The sequence below is a fragment of the Blennius ocellaris genome (genome assembly GCF_963422515.1).
Source record: "Blennius ocellaris genome assembly, chromosome: 3".
Classification (NCBI taxonomy): domain Eukaryota; kingdom Metazoa; phylum Chordata; class Actinopteri; order Blenniiformes; family Blenniidae; genus Blennius; species Blennius ocellaris.
The window spans coordinates 5514046-5532067 of NC_137652.1; the positions used below are offsets into that span (position 1 = coordinate 5514046).

The 18022-nt window shown below is 43.4% G+C and overlaps 1 protein-coding gene across 1 annotated transcript in view; it reads right to left on the reverse strand.

Moving 5' to 3' along the window:
• Positions 1–18022, reverse strand: part of LOC308149295 (uncharacterized protein) — a gene marked incomplete at both ends in the record, with an annotated part of 45133 nt that overhangs the window by 11771 nt on the left and 15340 nt on the right. Inside the window, 43 exons of the mRNA XM_080520986.1 lie at positions 187–240; positions 855–962; positions 1071–1124; positions 1198–1251; positions 1327–1380; positions 1458–1511; positions 1593–1700; positions 2574–2627; positions 2731–2784; positions 2877–2984; positions 3116–3223; positions 3669–3722; positions 3841–3930; positions 4019–4126; positions 4218–4271; positions 5187–5240; positions 6428–6481; positions 6584–6628; positions 6718–6771; positions 7611–7655; positions 7745–7798; positions 7883–7936; positions 8016–8177; positions 8361–8405; positions 8668–8721; positions 8816–8860; positions 9000–9053; positions 9131–9175; positions 9268–9321; positions 10323–10376; positions 11611–11655; positions 11744–11797; positions 11883–11936; positions 12042–12095; positions 12243–12296; positions 12492–12545; positions 13558–13614; positions 13760–13846; positions 14796–14837; positions 15603–15650; positions 15789–15917; positions 16010–16129; positions 17590–17712. Of these exons, the coding sequence (XP_080377112.1) occupies positions 187–240; positions 855–962; positions 1071–1124; positions 1198–1251; positions 1327–1380; positions 1458–1511; positions 1593–1700; positions 2574–2627; positions 2731–2784; positions 2877–2984; positions 3116–3223; positions 3669–3722; positions 3841–3930; positions 4019–4126; positions 4218–4271; positions 5187–5240; positions 6428–6481; positions 6584–6628; positions 6718–6771; positions 7611–7655; positions 7745–7798; positions 7883–7936; positions 8016–8177; positions 8361–8405; positions 8668–8721; positions 8816–8860; positions 9000–9053; positions 9131–9175; positions 9268–9321; positions 10323–10376; positions 11611–11655; positions 11744–11797; positions 11883–11936; positions 12042–12095; positions 12243–12296; positions 12492–12545; positions 13558–13614; positions 13760–13846; positions 14796–14837; positions 15603–15650; positions 15789–15917; positions 16010–16129; positions 17590–17712 (2910 nt within the window). The remainder of the gene's footprint in view (positions 1–186; positions 241–854; positions 963–1070; positions 1125–1197; positions 1252–1326; positions 1381–1457; positions 1512–1592; positions 1701–2573; positions 2628–2730; positions 2785–2876; positions 2985–3115; positions 3224–3668; positions 3723–3840; positions 3931–4018; positions 4127–4217; positions 4272–5186; positions 5241–6427; positions 6482–6583; positions 6629–6717; positions 6772–7610; positions 7656–7744; positions 7799–7882; positions 7937–8015; positions 8178–8360; positions 8406–8667; positions 8722–8815; positions 8861–8999; positions 9054–9130; positions 9176–9267; positions 9322–10322; positions 10377–11610; positions 11656–11743; positions 11798–11882; positions 11937–12041; positions 12096–12242; positions 12297–12491; positions 12546–13557; positions 13615–13759; positions 13847–14795; positions 14838–15602; positions 15651–15788; positions 15918–16009; positions 16130–17589; positions 17713–18022) is intronic.

Consider the following 18022-nt stretch of genomic DNA (forward strand, 5'->3'; position numbering starts at 1 on the left):
CTGAAAGAGTCAAGCTCAGGAGATAAATTATAGATGGTAGTGGAATTCAGCTGTTCTCGCTTGCAGTCTTCACCACGGTAAGTAACATCAGCTTGTACCATACGCTCGGCTAGTTTTCACACCCAGGCCCCCTAAACTCAAGTGTAAGGCTTGACTGAAGATAAAACGCAAAAGTGAGACACTCACATTGGGTCCAGCTTCTCCCTGCTGGCCGAGATCACCAGTCAGACCGATGGGACCCTGGGAAGAGAGAGAGGTGAGCATGAAATTATTACTACAGTGACAGAGAAGCTGACACTGCCGCCCCAGAAAGTATGTCACGAGTGTTTGAGGTGGATTATTTTACCACAACGTGCCACATTAATGAAGCTTACAAAGTATGAAACAGCTTAGAGATTTACGTATGAATTTTGGTTTTTTGCTATCTGCTGTTGTGAAAGATAAAGAGAACGATACATCATGAGGTACATTAAATAAAACATTTTTAAGCAACAGCAAGACCACAGTCATCACAATTTAGCATTAGCTGAGACCAAATAAAGCTCCGGTTATTACCTGATGCACAACAGCTGTTAGTGTGTCAGTAACATTAACTGCTGGTCCAAATGAGTGAGTTAAAACTGGTTTATTCAATCACGAGTCAAAAAAGTTGAATAAAATGTGTAAAATGGCAGCGAAAAAGCATCTGATGCTACATGTTTGTTGCAGTCACGGGAGTGTAAAGGCCAACTCACTGTGATTTAAATGTGCTTAATATAACGAGAGAGGAAATAGCGATAACGTCCTGCTGTCGTCTGTTCAGTATACTCGAAATACCAAAACAATAAATACGATTTTAGATTTTGGCTTCTCACAGCGTTGCCCTTCGATCCGTCGTCCCCAGGGGGGCCCCTGGCTCCGGGGGGGCCGGCGGCCCCTGGTAGGCCCGTATCTCCCTTCTCTCCATGGTCTCCTTTTCCTCCCTGCCGCATTGAAAGCGCACAGTGGGCGATTATTATAGACGGCGCACAGGTGATTTTTAAAAAAATACCAGATATTGGCAGCAATCATTTTGAAACCGAGAAACTCACGAGTCTTCCTGATGTACCGACTGCTCCGGGGTCACCGGCCTCGCCGTCCTCGCCCTAGCATGCGACCAAAATGAGTGTAAGAAAGAGAAGACCTGAGGGTAGTGTCGCCAAAGGAAGCTTCTTTTACCTTCTCACCAACGACCCCTGGCTGTCCCACCATCCCCGGTCGACCGGCCGGACCCTGCCAAGAAGAAACGTGGAAATGAGCACTTCAATAAATCAGACCCTTGAACATAATCAAGCCTGTGAGGCTCACCTGTCCCCCAATGGGTCCTTGAGGACCGGTGGGGCCTTGTTGCCCGGGAGGACCCTGCAACCGGGCGAACACGGGAGAATTAACACCAGCTGATTGTCGAGGAGAGAGTGTTGAAGACAACAGGAGCTCACCATGAGTCCCACGTGGCCGCTCTCGCCCTTCTCTCCCGGGAGGCCTGGCATACCCTGAGAGGAGACGACGTCACGGTGTGAAGCCTCGCCTCCGTTTCCTCACAATGTTTGCATGGTGACCGGACACAAACTCACCTGTAACCCTATCGGGCCTCGAGAGCCCTTGAAGCCACGGAATCCCTCATCTCCCTTTGGACCGTACATGCCCTGCTGGCCCCGGGGCCCCAGCAGTCCGTCCACACCCTGGTGTATGGAGGAGAGTCGGATATGTCTTATTGTCAATGTAGGATGATCAACGTGCAAACGCCTGCATCAGGATCCAATTCATCAGGCAACACTTTCATTGAGAGTGGATCAGTTTGAAATAATTGTGATTCGATTGAGCTATTGCCAAAAACGATTCTTACATAAAGTGACTCCATAGAACAGTTTTGTCCAAGGGTTTTTATTGCTGTATTGAAAGTAATTTACTATTGTTTTATTCATTTTCCTTCCAAATTCATGTTACTTTTTAAGCCTGGACTAATCGGTCCATTTCGCAGAATCTATTAAAAGCCATCATTGTATTTTGTATAATTGTTTTTCTATTTCATTACAGAAAAATTTATTTGACACTTTCATATGCGTGATGTTTTAGTTAATTTGTTTTTAGGGTTGTTTTCGATTTTCTTTCTCGAGCCAAACTGTGATTCGGTGAAGAAGCAATGTATCGCCGACATGTAATGAATTTGAGGATGTCAATTAATATTTTAATGCTAGAAATATTCAGCCTTTATTAGCCGGGGGTTCTGTAGCAGTGGAAAATACACGTATTGGCTTTCTTGCCAAGAGTTGTATGAGAGTCCCGCTTTTGAAAAACGTCCAAAAACCTAAATGTAAAATCTAAGCCGACCACCTCCTGGCGGTGGTTTTATTTTTAATAGAAGAACGGATCAATCCATGTCTCATGTCTCTGAACAACAGTGTGTGAGTGAACAAAAAAAAACAGTGTTTGAACCCGGGATCTTCTGGGAAACGCGGAGCTTTCATCACGTCTGCGCTACGCTGCTGTTTGAGTTTTCTGGTTTCCAAATACTGAACAAAGACAAACAGAGCGTAAAGAAAAATAAAACTTACTGGAAGTCCTGGCTGGCCGACTGGCCCCTGAGTGCCGTGAGGCCCTGAAGGCCCCTGAGAGGAGGGAAGGGGAGAGAGAGTGATGTGAACAAAGATGAGCGACGTCAGGCTCATAGAGAAAGTCCACATCAATGTTCGTCTTCAGCTCCGCACTCACTGCTTCCCCCTTGTCTCCTTTGCTTCCTTTCTGTCCTGGTCCTCCCTGCTCTCCCTGTGGAGACACACACACACACACACAGAACACACACATTGTCACCACGGCACAAGCACACACACAACCACTTCTTGATGTGTGTAGTTTACCTTATCTCCATCATCCCCTGGAGGTCCTGCAGGGCCAATAGCTCCGGGCATCCCTCCCAGTCCCTGATCACCATCTTGGCCAGCCGGTCCGATTGGACCTTTCTCTCCCTGCGGCACAAATATCACTCGACAATCAAAGTCAAACCTTTGGATCACATTTGTGCCAAATGATGTGTCAGAATAACCATAAAGAGGCAGAAGGTATATTTATGTATATATATATATATATATATATTTACAGGCTCCCCCTTCTCTCCCATTGGGCCTGGTCCTCCAATCGCTCCCGAACGGCCTGGTTGTCCAATGGCACCGGCAACTCCCGGAGGGCCCCTCTCACCTGTCGGCCCCTGAAGACAGCAAGTGCTTGGTCCTTTCAATGTCTGAATTTACTAAAAGTGCCGTTTGAATAAGAGCTGATGGTGTTGGAACCTGCTTCGATTAGAAAGTGTCACGAGTTTTCGTCATCGAACTCTCCAGCAAACAAAGCCAGAGTTCTTTGTACGACGTTGTGTAGTGCGAATAATTCAGATTTAAGCTTTCAACTTAGGATCACAATGAGTGGTGTAAATTAGATATCATCAATCTTATTGTATGTGCATATTTAAAACTACGCTGTATAGTGAATGGGGAGGGGTAGGACTTACAGAAGTTCGGTGAACCTCTGCCTACTCATTGTGAGTATCTCCCTTGTATTCCTGTTCTTTTGTATTTTAGTTTTATTGATTATGCTACTCAAAAACAAAGCGTTCATATGAGACACTCAGTCACAGAAACAGATGTTTTCAGACTCACGATGGCTCCTGGAGATCCGTTAGGTCCTGATCCTCCTTTCAGGCCAGGCGGTCCCTGAACGCATCACACAGATCTACTGTCACATCGCCCCATTTACTTCTCCACACATTTCTAATATGTGAAACACATCATGTATTTTTTTTAAACTTGGTTTCTCTGTCGTGTGTGTTACCATGACGCCGGGAGCTCCTCTGCTCCCTCTGAAGCCCTTCAGGCCAGTAGGACCGTTCTTCCCAGACGTTCCTGGTAGACCTGGATCGCCCTGAGTGGCAGAAAACATGAAGCTCAATCAAGGCACATAATTCGATTCCACGGGACTCAACACGCATGACTTGTGTGCATTAGCTGACCTTTCCGCCTTCCTTCCCAGCGGTGCCGGGTAAACCGTGTTCTCCTGGCACGCCGGGCGCTCCGGGATGACCTCGATCTCCTGTTGGGCCGGACTCCCCTGATTTACCCTGGAACACAAAATAAGAGCGTCGATTTAAAACATGAGTGTAAAACTCAAACGGCTAAGTAAATCACAGTAATTCACATGGTCGCACATACCTGCGGTCCCACCACACCAGAGGGTCCAGGTGGTCCCGTCTTTCCTTGGAATCCCTGGAATCACGAGAAAAAAACCCCCAAAACTATTAAACTTGTGTGGCATTTCAGGATGTGTGGTCGCACATTTCCAGAAACTAAAGTACTCTACCTTCAGGGTCAGACCTACATTGTGGATTGGATCATATGTACTTGAGGTTTAACAGGTGTTTTGAGGTCAAAGGATAATCATGTTAAAGTTTGGGATTAGATCATGGTTGAGGAGGTAAGCACCTATAATATGATGCAATACTTCAATACAAACACCACAAACGCTGTGAGTTTACTGTGTGAGATCCTGTTATATCAGGTATATTTGAGGGCAAATTGTGGTTTATTTAGAGACAGTTTGCAGAAAATGTCCCTATAGGACAACTCATTGAAATGTTTTAACACACAATTTCAACACTGGGGTGTTGTTAAAGAACACTCAATGACCTAAATATTTCATTTAATGTAATAAAACTAAACTATCCCAAAAGGACCTTTTATTTCACAACTTATAGGTTGTTTTATTTTTTGTTTTAATCACTAAAAGTGCTGTAACTCTTACTGGATGTCTTCATAAACGACACACACACAAAAAAAGTGTGTTATTCCAAAAGGTTCTGTAGTTGTTCTGAACCTATAATGGTTAGTTGTAAAAATGTGACAATATCCACTAAGATGCAACGTCATCTAAAAAGTATCAAAACACAAGGTGTGTGAGTGAACGCTTGTATTATTCTCATTGTGTGGCCTGGATACAGTGAGCACACGGTGTTGGGGTAATCCAGTACAAAAAGCCTGTCGCAGCCACCGCTTACACTTATTTAATGGTAAAGATTTGTTTTCAGACTTGCTGCTTTCAGCACAATGGTCAGGGTGTGGGTGTGGTGGCGATGCCCCCAGAGGAACGTTTATTAATCGATGACCTCTCGGGAACTCACTCACCGGCTCTCCTCTTTGACCCGGATGACCTGGAAGTCCGTCTTTTCCGCCCGGACCCTACACACACACGGACAATATAGAAGTGAGAACATGAACACGGGCTGAGGAACTTAAACCTTGAATGGGGTGAAGAGAAGTCGAACACATTTCACACTGTCAGTGTTTTATTCAAGGAGCTGTCCAATATTTAAGTATGAGTCTGAGAAGTGTTTCTAACTATTGCAGGCGGCGCAAAGCACATGGAAATTTCTCTAAGATATCCACATTCTTACAGATTGTTAATGTCTGTAACCCTTTTAGTGGCTGATTCTGGGAACTCTTATTATGACAAAATCATTTGAAGGTCACACTTATCTCTTTGATCACGTTTGTATTTTTTGCAATGTTGTATAGTTTATATATTTTCTGATGAATAATTGTTAAATGTTAACTTGTGATATAGACCACTTTAACACATAATGTTCAGAGAAACATCATACCGCCCATCTGAGGGAAGTGATCACACCGAGACTCCAACCAACAATGACGGTAATTCTGATGAGACGTTAGCTCATCGATGGTTGACGGATTTTGTTTTAAAAAAATCCTCAGTGAAACATAAACCCAGTAAACCAGATTTACATGTGACGGTCACTAGACGAATTAGACTACATAAGTGTTTTTATCTGATCGTCCATACAGCCGCTAATGAGGTTATCTGATGATATATACCATATTTGTGATATGTGATGTCTATTTCGGTGTTGAGATGCCACAGTGACCTGTTTTTGTCAGATTATTCCAAACAGCATGTTATGATTTCTTAAATCCAAGAAAGCCTTTTAATGAAGGTTTCTAAAAAAAAAAAAATGTGCTGCACATCATCAGTATACTGTACATGATAATGCAGACAATGTATTTCCTGGGAATCACTGTTGATCAATGTGTTGGCTATAGTTCCACATCACACTATGAACAAGGAGGTGCACTGGTACTGCATTACATGTCTTCAACCAATCGGCACTGATTCACATCTGGACAGTTTGCAGGTACTACATTATTCTATTTTTAGACTAAAGGTCCTTCTTGGCTTTGGTTTCTGTACTGTGGATGCAGAAAAATGTTAATATTTTCATGAAAAGACGGAAAAACTGGGGTGAAAAAATCATCTCCTGAGACAACAACTGTAAATCTTATATAGGATAATGAGGTCAAAATGCATGCATGCACATTCCCTAAATATATTTGAGTATTTTCTCACTCACAAGTAAACCTTTAGGTCCTGACTCGCCGTTCATTCCCTGTGGCCCTTGAGGCCCCTGAAAAATAATCAATAATCAAAGAGTCAAACAAAAACATAATCATGAATTAATGCGCTACTCAGTTTGTAGATAATGTTCTATAGACAGTGTTTGTCTTACCCTCTCTCCGGGAGATCCTGGGGGTCCATCATGTCCAGAGGCACCCTAAGAAAAGTGGTCAAGAGAAAAGTTGACAGACAGATAATCCAACTGTGAGGATGCCTCGATATTGACTGAGAGCAGATTCAGCTGACCTTTTCCCCTGATTTCCCGGTGGGCCCTCTTGCCCCTCTGGCACCTCGTGCACCCTGCAAAAGGAAGAAACGTAAACTTGTACTGAGCAAAAGCAATATAGTAATATCTCCCATCACAACCACTGCTGCTAGAGTGGTTTGTCTTCCAGTTTAACGGTTGTTGGTTCAATTCTCCATCTCTCCTGTTTATACATGGCCCCTGGGCAATTTGCTGCCAAAGGAAATCGACTGAGCTGAGTGTGTGCAGGAAGAGGTGAACGTGACAGCGTGAGGTGCTGCTGCAGCGCCGAATACGTTCAATAAAAAAGAGACAATGTTACTATTTGTTTGTTATAGGTCAATGAACCATTCATCGCTTCTATTTAGCAAATCCATGTCAGATCAGGCCATTTTAGAATAAATTCATTTGGTTGTATTTTTCTTTGTTTATTTAAAAGAAGGAAAATATAAAAGGTGAATGACATTACATGGGACATTGAGCTTTCAACAGATATTGTTTCATTTCTATCAGTTCTGTGTGGAGTTTGCATGTTTTCTGTATCTTTAGGGCTCTAAATTTGAAAGCAGGAACCGGTTTTTGGTGGAAGTAAAAGGAACAGAGACTGACACAGTGTATGATTTTATTATACGCCTACCTAAGACTCATCCCGGCACAAAAGAGACAAGTGTCAAGTTTTAAAAAAAAAAACGTGTGGGAGATGTAGCTGAATACTTGTAAAATAACTTTTTTATTTCTGTTAATACAAGTTGTACACTGTTCAAATGACTCCACGATGGACACACACGAGTGGAGAATTAATGGAGCATAGCAGCTTCCACATAGCAACAGGAGTTGTGATCAAACAGAGACTTCTTTACTGAAAAAGAAATATATTTTTAAGGATTGCACTCACATTTGGACCCCTCTGGCCTGCAGTGCCTGCTTGCCCAGCAGGACCCTGTGTAGCAACACAGAAAGAAGAATATAAATAGGAAAAGTATGACTTTGTGACATAATATCATCGTGAATTCAAACGCCTCGGCTCACTTTCTTCCCCTTCTCTCCTGCAGCTCCCAGAGTACCAGGGAAACCATCTGAACCCTGGGGAGAGAAGAACATGCACAATCTGCATGAGTAACATCTGTTTACTTTAATAACAGTCATTTATTTTCTCGATGATCTGACCTTCGGCCCCTGCCTGCCTGGATATCCCGGCAGCCCTGGAACTCCCAGCTTCCCCTAAAGACCAGAGACAGTTCAGTTTGACTCATAATGCATCTTAACGCAATCGATTCATCAGTTTTCACTCAGTTTGTACCTTCTCTCCAGAAGTACCAGACGGGCCAGCCTCGCCTTGTGGACCCAGCTGGCCTTTGGGCCCCTCGGGTCCATCTTCGCCTCGGGCCCCTAAAACGCCATTGTCCCCAAGGTCCCCCTTAGCTCCCATTTCCCCCTTGGCCCCTGGAAAACCATCCTCGCCCTGCAGACAGAGCAAAGACGGGGAGACGGTAAGAAAGCAGAATCAAACTCCAGAAAATTCCTCCACCGACATGAAGCCACAGATGGTGCTGTAGCTTATCTGCGGGGGTTTATATGACATCGTCAGATGGTGAAATATCCTGAATGTGGACAGACCGTACTTTTTGTTGTCGTTTGTTTTTACCTTCTCGCCTTTGCTTCCCTTCAATCCCCTGATTCCATCTGCTCCCTGTCAAACGGGAAGAATTACAACCAGCAGGAAAACCCACAAAGTGATACAACAAATGAGCGCTTGACTTTTTTCATATTGGCATGAGAAGAACTTTTCTTCTCTTCTTTTTTGTGATGTCAATGCATACATTTCTTTTTAAAAGATTACTCCTACTACTCCAAAGCCTTTTTTATATTATTTAATATAATCCCCCCCCCCCAGAATTTTTTTATCAAATGTTTAAAACCTGGCTAATGTTTTGCTTTTCTTTGTTCTTTACCTTAACTCCTCGTTGTCCTGGGTATCCGACAGGCCCCTGAACTCCTGGAGGACCCTGAACACAGTGACACCCATGACTGACACGCTCTCATCAACGTGCCACAACGTCAACGCAGCACGCAGCGCGCGCTGTGCAGAAACACACTTACTGGCAGCCCTTTTTCACCCGGAGTGCCTTCTCTTCCAGGGTGACCCTGTTGTGACAACAAGACATGTTAGTGTCTGCAGCCGGGCAAGTCGTGGAGACGTTACTGCTGGGATTAGACTCTGGGGAATGCATTATGTCAATAAGAGTCCTCGGAAGTATAGGAGAGCGAGAGCACTTGTGCTTACAAGGGGCCCGTCGTTTCCAGGTAGGCCCCGCATCCCTTTTTTCCCCTGAGGTCCCTGCGAGACAAAAATCAGTCAATCACTCCTGACTCCTTCAAATCCCAGAGGGGAAAATCTGACTAACGCTCTCTTACCTTCTCTCCCGGCAGACCCACTAAGCCCTGAGGACCGGGAAACCCCTGTGGGAGAGATGAAGGCGCTAGATCTTCTCTTTGTGTGTGTGGATGAGTGCATGCATTTGAGGGTATTTTTGTGTATTTTCTGCTCATACAGTGATTCCTGGGTTGCCTTGCTGTCCGGACGCTCCGGGTTCTCCTGGCGTCCCCTAAACAAGGAGAACAAATCGTGTGATAAGAATAGATGTGTAACCGATGTCGGTTCAGTATCAAGTCCTTTCATTTCAATACTCACAATGTTTCCCTTTGAACCTTGAACCCCATCAATTCCTCGAATGCCCTGCGAGGAGAGCAATGAACAGGCCTTAAACGCACCCTGCCACATTAGGCCTCCAGCTCACAACAGCTAAGACAGCACAGGAGCTTTTATTTCAAAATAATAGGACACTGGAGGTGGATATGTGTGTTTATAGACAGTCGGTGAGCTGCCGACTCTCTAAAACATGTATTGATTCCCTTGCATGAGGTTTTTTTTTTCTTCCTGTCTTTGAATTTTTATGTCCTATAACTCTCTCTTTCTAAAACGCTTCCCTGTCTAGCTAAAGAAAAAACGACTTCAAATAGAGCACAGTATTCTTAGCTGGAAATTCCCAGGCTTGTTATACGAGCCTCCTGGGACCAACAACCAAAAGGAAACTCAAGATACACCACTGGTTGAGATAACCCACCCCCTGGCTGGAGGCTTTAAATGTTTAATGGACCGACATCGAGCATGAATATGTGATTTCAAGAAAAAGAAAGTGTTATCAGATGCAAACAAGTGCTAATGTGTTGGTGCTACAGGTGCTAAACCCACATTTTACACTAAATAATAAAAAAAAGAAGGAAAGAAAGAAAGAAAAGAAACAACTGCTTCAGGTGTTTAAAAACGTGATGCTACATCTGACAAGAAGGTGAGATTAGAATCCCATAACATCCTGTTAACAAATGAGGGAGTCACTGTAATGGGGAAATGAGGTAATAGCATGAAATTATATAATTGTTACCCTGCTGTTGGATTTGTGTCGCTGAGGAAAAGAGCCTCATTTTCACTACATGAACACACAGGCAGCACAGCAAGGTGATGATTAGAGCGTTACGGTGAGAGGGCAGAGGTTAATGTGTGTATAAAGGCGGTGTGTATGAAAGAGGGCGCAACGTTCACACTCACAGGCTGGCCTGGAGGACCAGCGCGACCTCTGGGGCCGTTCAGTCCTCTGGAACCCTGAGGGGCAAATCACAGTAACATTTCATTAAAAAAAATCAAAACATTCTGTTTACTTACTGCACTTATAGACTTCTAGAGTGCATTTTCACTTTCACTTCACTATTCTTAATGTACAGATTATTTCAAATTCACACGTACGTGCGCACACACACACACACACACACACACACACACACACACACACACACACACACACACACACACACACACACACACACACACACACACACACACACACACACACACAGTTCAAAACCAGTAGCGTCAGCAGCCATGCAGCGTAATAAGCCTCCTCTGGCAGAAACTATGGGTTTATTGTTCGAGAACGTTGCAATACATGGTCGGAGCAAGATGAGGGATCCAACAACAAGACAACCTGCTGCACCTATAATTTGTGGGCATTGTTTTGAATCTCTGGATACTTGGCTGGTTTCCACATCCAGAACAACTAACGAGTATGATATTTATTAGTGTATAGATAAACCCTGTTCATGTTGGGGTCAAAGTTTAAAAATGTCACATAGAATTTGTAAACATGTTGAACTACAATGGAGCAAATTTTTCATTAAAAAAAAAAAAAAAGATGAAACTGAACAGCAGAGACTGGAAAACATGAATTTAGACTTATTTTTTTGAGTTAAAAACATAATGTGTCTTGTCATAAAATATTGTTGTTTGTTTAATTACTAAAGACACTTGCTGGTATACCTGGACTCAATCTGGATTGACAGTAAAGTAGCTAAATTGTTAAAGCCAATATATTTTGTTAATGCATCTATTGCGTTAGTATTTTCATAACTTGGGTTTAAATCATTGTCAACTGGATTGGATCTGACATTTCCCATAATGCAAAGCTAGTTGGGCTTCTGAGGCAGTGATCAGACGTCAAGAGCAACAATTGATGATGTTCAAATACCGTGACCAACGATGACAAATAAACTAATGATTGTATGTCAAACAAATGATGAGAAGTAAATATTTGATGTCTTTATAACAAATGTCTGATTTAATTTTCTGATAGAGCATGAAAATATTGTCCAATCGAGACTTTCCTGCAAAGACAATCAATCAGCTTGAATGAATCGAGGAAGAGGAAGAGGAATTGGAGCCACTCTCGTTTACAAGTCAGTCAGTAACTTGTTATAACAACAGCAACACGGCAGTAGAAAAATAAAAACTTAAAGAGGCTCTGTGTTTATTTTGAGGCGTCTCTCGGTGTGTGGACACTCACAGAATCCCCCGGCTGTCCTCTCGGCCCAGACGGCCCCTCGGAGCCCTGTGGACAGTAGCAGCCGCGGAGTGAACACCCACATACTCCAACACTTGCATAAACATGAATATCTACAATTGCCCCGACCTCTCACCTTTTCACCTTTCTCCCCGGAAGGACCTGCAGGGCCCGGCTTCCCCCTGTCACCCTGAGATATTGCACACACAAGAAAGATGGCGGTCACAAACTATAAATCACGTACTCATCTCACTCGTCGAGGCTGGTGAACTTACTTTATGTCCTTTGTTTCCAGGAAGACCAGGCAGCCCATCAAACCCTCGGTCGCCCTATGAGAAATTGAAAGAAAGAGGAATCAGACGGAGAGATAGGAGAATGTTTTATGGTGAGAGAAGAGACTGGAAGTGAATAATGTGGCCGTGTGTCTGTCCAACCTTTGAGCCAGACTCTCCGATTGCGCCACGGCCTCCGTCTGCACCCCCTCGACCCTAATGTACACAAAGAACACGTAAACAAATATGGCACAAGGCACTGTGAGTGCTTGAGTGGCTGTGAGCACGTTTCACAGCAGCGAGAGCACAATAAGACACATGACGGCTTGTCAGTGTGGGAGAAGCACAGATGTAAAACCTCACCCGCTTCCCGGGTCGCCCATTCTGACCTGGGATACCCGGCAGACCTGAAGGACCCTGGAGGGAGGGAGAGAGAGAGAGAGAGAGAGAGAGAGAGAGAGAGAGAGAGAGAGAGAGAGAGAGAGAGAGAGAGCGGGGTGGGGAAAGAAAAGATTAAATGCTCCAAAGCGAGACAGTCAAACTGGTTCTCTTCTGTATCACTGGAGGCCAAAGCCACTGCCGCCACGTTGCTATGGCAACCAGCCGACTTACCGGTGGCCCAGCCTCCCCGCTGGTCCCCTTTAGCCCCGATGGACCCGGTACACCCTGAGAAAAATAAGTTTCAGAATAACATTTCACGTTTGGTATTTATTCGTATCAAAGTCACAGGAACTCGCTGAACATTTATTCCAGGCAAAAAAAAAAAAAAAAAAATATCTAGGACGTACAAACATACAAGTTAAGACAAATCAAAAGTATAAAAGTAACATGAAAAAAACATTTAAAATGGTGTGAAATGTCAGTAGCAGCTCTGTCTCTGTGTCTATCGATCTAAACACAGCAATTGATGCGTGCATGCATGTGTGGCTTTATTCTTCTTTAGCGACGGGGCCTTCAAATCTCAAGGGACAAAAATGTAGGGCTAAATTAGCAACGTGAATAAAAGTTGATGACGTGAGGAAGGATAACAGCGGAAGTTATGACTGAGTTGAAAGTACGTTTCGCCGTGAAGCTGACTCTAGAAATGGGTCAGAGTCTGTGGCGCAACGGCATTCGCTACGTTTCATTTCAGCCCGGTTCAAATCCCAGGACGCGTGCGCCGTTCAACTCCCATGTACACTCACTACTGTTGCTGGTTCATTAACAATGACACATGTTTCCACCGTCTGGACTTCATACTGCTGTCTTTTAAAATAGAAAAGAAGGACTAAAGCTGAGAAAACCATAAATATATCAAACACACTACGGGGTTAGCCTTGTTACCTATGGACGGCGACAGATTAATAATAATAATAAGAAATTATTATTATTATTATTATATCTCTATAGTATGACCTGATTACAAAAAAAAAACAAAACATGACTCCGCGGAGATTGAACACATCCACATTAACACCACACCCAGTACTGGGATCAATACTCAGTATCGGTCAATGTGAAATCAATACAATTGCATTGATCGTAAGGTGTTTGTGTGTATATACAATACACGTCCTACATTCACCATATATGTATTCTTGAATTCAACCTACTGACACTGTGTGAACAGTGAGAATTGAGGCGCCAGTAAAACACGCACACCCAAAAACATAAATAAATTAAAAACGACAGCACTCACCAGGGGTCCAGGTCTACCTCGGAGACCGAGTGGCCCTGGAGGTCCCTTCATGGCCAACTAGAGGAGGAGCGGTAAAGAGGAGTCTTTACCTTAACAGTCAAAACCACAAACTGCAAGTCACGAGTGTTTGTTTATGAGCCCGCGTGTGTGTGTGTGAGTGTGTGTTCAGGATGCAGTCGTAACACACGAGGATGCTGCGTACCTTGGTCTGCTGCAGGATGGCCTGAGCCTGCGCCTCCTGTGCAGACACAACGGCACCACCTGCCTTTGGATCGCCGCCGGACTGGAACTGCACATAAGACGCATACAATGAACTCATCACCCCACCCAGTGGCCATTACGCCACACTGCCTCCTCGGCTCTTACAGATTACACATGGCAGGTAAATTAAAGAAAGAACGCTCAAATAAATGGGAGGAGAAATCCGAGATGCTGATTGCTTCCACAGAGCAGGCCACTGGCTGCTTCGATTACTGTGAAAACAATGTGAATACTACCTCAGGGCTATTACAATCATCCAACCCATTCTGAATTATTAAAATTTAAGGGCTACACGGAAATGAACACCTATTCCAGCTGACCTGTGAGAGTAAAAATACACATTGGTCGATGCTGATCTGGAAGGTTTCACACAGTAATAAAAGGTCGACTTCAGTCGTACTTTCTATTCTGCTCATTTCTCAGCAGCAGTCAAACATTTCCATTTATCCTCGGGGCTTTGTTAGAGGTTAACTAAACCAAATAACTCAGCGAGCACCAACACCACAGCTCCGTCAGGCCTCAGAGAACACAGTAGGATTTTGGTGGTGTTACCGGCAGGAGCATTATGTTGCCTGGGGGACCAGGAATCCCATCGGCTCCACTGAGGCCTGGACGCCCCGGAGGACCCTGAGGGGCGAGAGAGAGAGAGAGAGAGAGAGAGAGAGAGAGAGAGAGAGAGATGAGCACACTGATGCAGAAAGCTGGAGTGCTCAGTTGTCGGTCAATTCTCACCAGCTCTCCAGGGTCTCCTCGGGGTCCCACCGGTCCTGTGATCCCAGGAGGCCCCGCCTCTCCCTGACACACACACACACACACGCACACACCACACACAGTAAGGAGAGATATTGATTGACAATAATCGTCCAATCGTATTGTCATTGTCATTATGTGTCCATTTCTCAAAAGCATTTTTTTTTTTTCACGTCAATGCTAAAAATGTGTTTGAGGTTATATGTCACGCAGTAAAAAGCACTTACCTCAGGTCCCGGAGGTCCATATGGCCCTGTAATCTGTGTGCCCTGCAGATAATTCACATAAAAATTTATGTTTTAGAAGTTCTTTGGATTAGACGTAACTCGTCATACAAGTGATACCTGCTATTACGTGCAAGATATTTGAACTAAAGCAAACAGTTTGAGGCTCAAATAGCAAAAAAATTAAAAAAAAGAATAAAAATATAAGTGACTCATTTCAGCATTTTAACAATAAATAAAGAATTACACCAGGCAAGTCAAGGATCTTATCCACTGACTTTTTTTGTTTCAGAAATGCAACAGAAACATTTAACATGTTTGTTAACAAGTGAGTTTAACACGCATAGTGCTTCTGGTCGACACTTTAATTGTATGGAAAGTCAAGTGAGCATGGGAAAATAAATCTACCAGCATTTCATATTCTCTGGTAAAAATAACATTTATATTGTGTACATAGTTACAATACAAAGGTTAATTTAATCGTAGACCCCCGTCTCTGATCTAACTAATACTGGTGGAGACACGCTCACTCTCAATAACATAGAAAAGTTTCCAGGTCCTAAATGAGTTTTCTTTTCACACATACAAATCTACATTTACAACCTCAAAAGTTGCCAGTGAACAGTTCTGATGGTTGTCGTTAACGTTTTCCTTGATCATTTTCAAGCATCTACTACAGTTCTCAATACACTCCGATCTAAATACAAGCACAAGATGTTTACCTCAATAAATCTATTCTCCGCTGAACAGCGACAGTTTTGTCAATTAAAACGTGATCTAAGAACAACGCCTCTTGTGTGTTTTACTCACCGCTCCCAGAATGCCTGGCTCTCCTTTCTCTCCTTTCTCTGGTAAATTCTGATAAGATGATGCCGCAAATAGAGAGAAAAACAGAATTTGATATGGAGTCACAGTTAACGACTTTCACTTTTTTTTTTCTTTTTTAATGTGTAATGCTGAAAAAAAAAAATGCTTGTGTGTCAGTGTATTACTCACCTGCGTGTTAAAAGAGTGCTCGCGTTCTCTCTCGGCCGGCCCGTACCGGTCGTCGTACTCGTCCTCGTACTCGTACTCGTTGACTTGGTAGTAGTGCGTGTTGTTGTCGTAGTCGTCGTATTCCAAAATCTGTCCAACAGAGAGAGAGAGAGAGAGAGAGACACGAATGATGAGGGACAGAAGGAAGCGAGGGAAGGCTAACGACGAAAGCCGAGCCTCACCTCGTACTCGGTGGCGTTGGGGCTTGCGGTAACCGTGGAAACGGAGAGGTCATCATAGAGGTCGCTGTAGTCGAACTCCTCGAACTCTTCGACCACGTGTTTCTTCGGCGCTCTCTCCACCTGAGAATTCAAAAATAATTCTGATGTGACAAAAAAAAACGCATGTCTTTGGTTTGTTTAGACACGAAATCTCTAAAAAAAAAAAAAAAAAGATTTTTGACAATTATTCATTTCAGATCCAAACTAATAAATCATGAAAAATTCTTCCTACCAATCAATCGATTTAAAAGCTCTTTATATGTAAGGAAACCATGGAACATCTGCAGAAATACAGATTCAGCCCCACGAGCAGAACGAGCTTGTAAATCCCCGACACCAGAAGAACATAATGTATGTGGAGGGAATAGTGGCCATTTTTATATTTATTGCTGTTATACGTTGTGAATATGAAAATACACTTGGCCCAGATGACATTTCGATGTTTTGTGCATCAATAATTCAAGTGACTATCAACCAGAAGCATGACAAGTAGAGCATTCACATCCATAATTGACATAATAAAGCGACATCACCGACCACACAGTTACGGCTTTGAGATCTTTAATGAAGCGAGGTCCTGGCTCCAGACCTCAGCGATGGCAGCCCCTTCATGAAGCTCGTTCTAATGATTTTATTTTTTTATTTTTTTATTTTTACCTTTGTTTAGATGTACTTAAGGCCATTGATTAGTTTAAAGAAAACAATAAACTATTTTATTGTTTCATTGTTTGTGTGAGTCCAGATATACCCATTGTTTTCAATGTTGAGGGGGGAAAAAACAAACAAACATAAACCCCAAAATAAAATGAACATCTTAAAATATTTAACATTGCTGTTACGCTCACGCTCACGCACACACAGCTAAAGCCACAGTGTTTGTATTGTATCTCCCTCAGACAGGGCAAATTGCACTGTGACGGCTTCATCCACTCATGGGTTCCATGTTTTCTGGTGGTTTCTTAAAGCCAAGTGCAAGTCTGTGTGAAGACAATAAAACCGAAATCCTCCTGTGTTTCAGGCTGCCGGCCAGGATTTAAACTGCGGCGGCGGAAGAAGGCTTGAAACTTTTCCCAGGAGTGTGAGGCGTTTGGCACCACCAGACCTGGCAATGCATGATTGCGATGCGCAGCTATGTAATGTGCTTTACTCGAGGGAGCAAAAAAAAAAAAAAAAAACCGAGGGAGAAAGAAAGACGCGGCGTGTGAGAGAGCTCAACCTAAGCCTCCATGACACAAATTTGTAGACAATGAGTAAGAGCTGAGTGTGTTCAACCTGCAGTCAGATAAGATATTTACATTAGAATGTCATCTGAGCGGCGATTATGTAAGTCTTCACACAACGTGCAGTAAATATTTTACCAACGTGATTAAAACTATTCGTCTTTACGTCATGGGAACACTTTTCCCTTCTTGCTTGTAACCTTGGGGTGACAGGCTGGATTTATTGCATGTGAGATGCCTCGCAGTGGGCGTTTTGTGAGGAATGGCTCTTATCTGATCACTCGCGTATCTCTCTGATTGGCTGTCACGGGACGCACTTACCTCTTCGGCCTCTGTGAGAACGCTGTCGTAAGGTAAAGGCGCTTCACAGTCTGGGATGTAATCTTGACAGTACGTCTCTGCTGCCCGGGGGTCATCAACAACCAGCAGCTGCTGGATTTCTCCCTAAAAAAAACAAAACAAACAAAAAAATAAGCAGTCTGTCATCTGGAATGCACATAAAGAGTTTGGATGGTAACCAGAACTTTACCCAAGAACCCCCCCCCCAGTTAAACAGCTGGACCACTTGAGTGAAAACAGGGGTCAGAGTTTGTGTTGAAAACCATTAAAAATAAGTCTCAAATTATGCAACTGAAACAAGAGGGTTTACAATGATCTGTATGAATTTATAAGAAAGACATTTTGATGTTTATGAAGCACCAATGTTGATGTTAAAATGTTGCTGCAGAGCTCAGTCATGCCAGGTTCAAGGTGG